The sequence below is a fragment of the Arachis hypogaea genome, chromosome 10 (assembly GCF_003086295.3).
Source record: "Arachis hypogaea cultivar Tifrunner chromosome 10, arahy.Tifrunner.gnm2.J5K5, whole genome shotgun sequence".
NCBI classification, from domain to species: Eukaryota; Viridiplantae; Streptophyta; class Magnoliopsida; order Fabales; family Fabaceae; genus Arachis; species Arachis hypogaea.
The window spans coordinates 110,865,143-110,870,569 of NC_092045.1; the positions used below are offsets into that span (position 1 = coordinate 110,865,143).

The following is a 5,427-nucleotide window of genomic DNA, read 5'->3' on the forward strand; positions in this document are numbered from 1 at the left end:
ATTTCTATGTTACATTATAGTTTGACTGATAATGTTTGGAACCTGCCACTATTCATTGGCTTGTTGGAAGTGTCATGAAATTATTCATCTCTAAAAATTTAAATTGATAAAAAAAATAACATAAATAATTATATCTCTAAGAAAAACTACAACAACACCGTACCCTTATCCCGGAAAGGCTCATCTAAGTGGATCTTGTTGAATTTTGTAATTGCATTTAAGGTTAAAAATTGAATTGTTTCAACCATGCAACGATAAGTCAATTATTTATCAGTTACTCAATAGATTACTAGTTACATGAAGTTAAGTTTTTACGTTATTTTCTATTTAATTAGTTCATTTGGGACCCTTACAAGATTTTAATGTTACACATATGTTGTTGGACAATAAAATGAAAAGAGAAAAAAATGCTGCAGATTGCATGTGATGGATGACATAGAATGACTGATATCACATGTTGTTTTAAATGGAAAAGGGAAATATATATAAAAAATATTGCAGTCACGGGAATTTGTCACTTGTAAAAGATGCAAAACGACATTATTTTTTTCTAAAATTTGAATGGATAGATTATTATGGAAGCTGAATTTGCAGAGAGCTGAAAGATGAAACTGTGATCCCTGCAACTTGCTTTCCTATTGTACGGTATAAATGTTCCCAAAATTTGGTGACAAAAGTTACAAACAAAAAGATAGAAAGATAACAAAAAATGCAAAAGGTTAAAGGTTTATCTTGAACACATGTCACGGCTTTCTATATTTGACGATGGAATTTGGCAAGTGGAAAGTAATATGGTTGGAACACTTTTTTTCCTCGTGTTTAGAGATCATTGCTAAACTGGTTTTATTCTATTCTTATTTGAATTTAATTTCGATCTACTATTGTAATTACACATACATTCAATTACGTAATATCACATTGGTAAAAATAATTAAAAAACGAATATAATTGTACGACTATATAAAACATTTTACACTACTATTAATGCATCAAATGAAACTCTTTTTATTATAAGGTGTAATATTAAGATAAGTATAGAATTCAAAATTACCAATAAGAAAAGATTTTGAGTAAAAAAATAAAATGGTACTCATCAACTTTTATTTTGGACAAATTAATTTCTAAAAGAAATAAAAAATGGACTTTTAATATTTTAAAATATTAATGGACAAATTAATCACTTCGCTTATGCTACACTTACGGTACATAGTCGGTTTCGAATTCGGGTAAAAGAGGATGATTATGTTAGGCCTTCGACAGCCAATATAAAAATTTAGTCGAATTTTCATGACATGGATTAAAGCATGGTTTTGAAAACCGAACCAGATTAGTCGGTTCAACCGGAAAAATCGAGAACCGGTCACCTAGCCGGTCCGGATAAGGTCAGAAACCGCCTAGCAAAAAATCGGTGAAAAAATTGGTTAAACTGGCAGTTAATCGGAGAACCTTCCGGTTTTTTAGCGATTTTTGGTTTGGATATTAAACTACTAAACGACGTCGTTTTGAAGATAAAAAAAAAAAAAGAAAAAACAGAAGCTAAACACAACGAGCCCTAATCCTAATTTCAGTCTCACACTCTCACAAGAGAAAGCACACCATAGCCACCACGGGCAGAAGAGAAAGCACCCACCGTAGCATAGCCACCCACGATGGAGCAGCCCCTCTTTGCCGTCGTATAGCCACCAACATCGCCACCGCATCCCACCGCCATCGCCACCGCATCCCACATCCCACAGCCCCTCTTCGCCGTCCCACAGCCCCTCTTCGTCGTCGCTGAGCTCCCCTCCTCGTTGGTCGTCGCCGAGCTCGCCTCCTCCATCGTCGTCGCCGAGCTCGCCTCCTCCTTCGTCGCCCTTACTCGCCGCCGGTAATACTCTGCCTTCCACCTCACCTCCTGTTTAATCGTCGCCTCCTCCTTCCACCTCGCTGCCGTCTGATTTTCTGTGCCTGATTTTATGATTTATTAGCTTGCGATTTGTTCATGATTTGTTATCGGTGCTTGATTTTATAATTTTTCTGTTCATGATTTGTTAAGTCTGTGTTCATGTTTTGTTATCTGTGTTCATGTTTTGTTATCTGTTCATGATTTGTTATCTGGATTCATGATGAGGTCATCAGAAAAATTATGTTTGAGTTGCTGTTCATGATTTGGTATCTGTTCATGATTTTTTCATGATGAAATGAGTTGCTACTTCATGATTTTGGTTGCTGAATTATTTATTTGTTCATGCTGGATTACATGATTTTGGTTGTTGCTTCATGTTTATCTGGATTACATGGTTTTCTGAAGTTATTTTCTGGTCTTTGATTTTCGGATTGTTACAGATGGAACAATCACAAAGTAGCCCACAACCATAAGATAATACTGTTCAAGATTCTCAAACTGGTTCATCCAGAGGTAAATCTGATCCAGCTTGGCAATAATATATTACAGTGAAGTATAACAAAAATAACAAGGCTTAATATACATGTATTTTCTGCTTGAATACTTACAATGGAGGGGGATATATAGAATGAAATATCATCTTGCAAAAATTTCTGGACAAATTAAAGTTTGTAACAAAGTAACTGAAGATGTTAAACTTCAACTCAAAAGGCTTTCGGAGGAAAATAAAAAAAATAAGGCAGAAAAAAAATTTACAACTGAATGTTATGATGTGGAAAGTGAAACACAAGCGGAAGAAGAGTGTGAAGCGCCTAATCCTGTACAACCTCCGGCTCCTGCAATAATGGGAGACAAAGGAAAGAGAAGAGCGATTTCTGCTACTCCAATTGGAAGTTATTTTAAGGGAAGGATTACACCGGGCTCTCAACCAAGTTTGAAAAGTGTCTTGCCCAGTAAACAAGTTGTGCACAAGGTTAAGTTGGGGCTTGCAAGATGGATCATTGATGCACGAATTCCATTCAATGCAATTCAATCGCCTTACTTTCAACCTGCCTTGGACGGCGTTGCTGTAATTGGACCTGGTTTCAAGGGACCTTCATATGATGAAATGAGAGTTCATTTGCTGGCCGATCTTAAGAAGGAATGTCAGTTGCTTGTTGAAGGCTATAGGAACTCATGGAAAAGAACTGGTTGTACACTGATGGCAGATGGCTGGACTGATCAAAGGCAACGTACGTTAATTAATTTTCTTATTTATTATCCTACTAGTATGTCATTTGTTAAGTCTGTTGATGCTTCTGATATGATAAAAACTGCCGATACCTTGTTTAAATTGTTTGCTGAGGTTATTGATTGGGTTGGGTCTAGTAACATTGTGCATGTGGTTACTGATAATGCTGCGAATTATGTATCTGCTGGAAAACTCATTCATGAAAACTATCCAAACATTTTTTGGTCTCCTTGTGCTGCTCACTGCATCAATCTTATTTTGAAAGACATAGCAAGTATGCCTCACATAGCTGACTTTGCCTCTCGTGCTTCAAAAGTGAATGTGTTTGTTTACAATCATATGATTTTTTTGTCATAGCTTAGAAAAAGAAAAGATTGGAAAGAAATTGTTCAACCAGGAGTTACACGTTTTGCTATTGTTTTCATTACTTTGAAAAGTATATATGATCATAAGGAACACTTGCAAGCATTGGTGGTGGACAAATATTTCACTTCTCATAAATTATCCAAGAGTGTCAATGGGAAGATGGTTAGCTCAATTATCTTGGATAGTAAGTTTTGGGACGATTGTATTACTACTGTTATGCTTGTTAGTTCTCTTATTAAGTTATTGAGGCTTGTTGATGCTAATGAGAAACCTTCTCTGGGTATCATGTATGAGGGCATGCAAAGAGTCAAAATTGCTATCAAGACAATGTTTAGAAATAGAAAATCTGCATACACACCTTATACAAGCATCTTGAAAATGTGGTAGGATAAGCATTTGAAGCGTGACCTTCATGCACCAACATACTTTTTGAATCCATATTTCTTCTATAGTGAGGGGTTTGTTGAGAAGGCAAATATCTTGAGGTCTTTACTTGATTTATTTGATATTGAAACTCTTTGCGATGACTCAGTTGCTGCAATACAAGAGATACAATTGTATCGAGATCGAAAAGGAAGTTTTGGAAGGGAAAGTGCTTTGAAAGCAATTAAGAGACTTGAACATGATAAGTTATTATATTTATATGTTCAAGTTACTTTGAAGGTTTTTTTTAAATATTGAATGAGAATTGATGTTTGACTTTCATATCCTGGTAGGTGAATGGTGGAGGCTACACGATGGGAGTGCTCCTAACTTGCAAAAAATGGTAATTCGTCTTCTTCATCAAACATCTTCATCATCCGGATGTGAGAGGAATTGGAGCCTCTTTGAACAAATCCATTCAAAGAGGAGGAACCGATTAGAGCATCAAAGGCTAAGTGACATTGTTTATGTGACTTATAATCTACGCCTTCAATCTATAATGCATCGCAAGAAGAAGAATTATGATTCAATTGACGTTCAAAGCATTAACACATTATATTTTTGGGTAATGCCAGATGAAGATGATCCTGAATTTACTAATGGAGACATCGAAGGCATTGAAAATTTAATTTACACGGATAATGTTATGCCTTCATATCCTAAAGGTGATTGAAATAGCAAAACTTGTTTCATTTACTAAAGATATCTGTTGTAAAGTTATAACTTTAATTTTTTCTTGGTTTTCTATTTTATTTTATTATATGGAGGAAATGTGAAATTTGATGTGAATTTGCCTAATGTTGCTGATTCTTCAAATACAACTTCTTTTGGTGGTACTTCTGATGATGGTGGCTTTGGATTACCTGTTTATGATAGAGATATTGGAACATTTAATGATAATTATGCTTTTTGATGAGTTTCACCTTTGATTAGTTGAAAACTTATTAGTAATTGTTTCTTTTGAATGTAGAACATTATGGGTTTGTTATTATGTGCGTTTTTTTTTTGTTATAAACTTTGATGTTTGAAGTTGTTTGTGAACCTCTAATATTGAGTTATGGATAACTTATTATGTGAAATTTTAAATTTTATTAAGTTAGAAATTATTGAATTTATATATTTAAAATTATTTTTAGGTTTTTTAATAATTTTATTTAATATTTTATTAAACCGGTTCAACCCCGGTTGAACCCCAATCGAACCAATGAACCATTGAACTAGTGACCTCACGGTTTATTGACCGGTCCGATTCTCGCAACCTTGGATTAAAGACGTAGGTCGTTGCCCAATACAAAAGCAACGCGATGTATGACTCACGTACAGTGTCAAAGGAGCAAGAGCCGCTACATTGGTACCCAAGTGTAGTGCTAAATGAGTAAGGATTTCCGCATTTTCATGAACAGACAAAGATAAATAAGCTAGTTCAAAAATAAAAAAGTAAAGGTAAATGTCATAGCGACAGGAGGTTGAGATTTAGGACATGAAACATAGATACTCTAACAGAAAAATCTATGGAGGTGGT

At 34.9% G+C, this 5,427-nt stretch overlaps 1 protein-coding gene across 1 annotated transcript; it reads left to right on the forward strand.

The window, feature by feature from the left end:
• Positions 1–2,729: 2,729 nt before the first annotated feature.
• LOC112717956 (uncharacterized) lies at positions 2,730–4,818 on the forward strand. The gene is made up of 4 exons (XM_025769875.1): positions 2,730–3,431; positions 3,474–3,762; positions 4,199–4,570; positions 4,673–4,818. Exons 1-4 carry the CDS (start codon positions 2,730–2,732, stop codon positions 4,816–4,818), a joined length of 1,509 nt encoding a protein of 502 aa, XP_025625660.1.
• Positions 4,819–5,427: the final 609 nt, after the last annotated feature.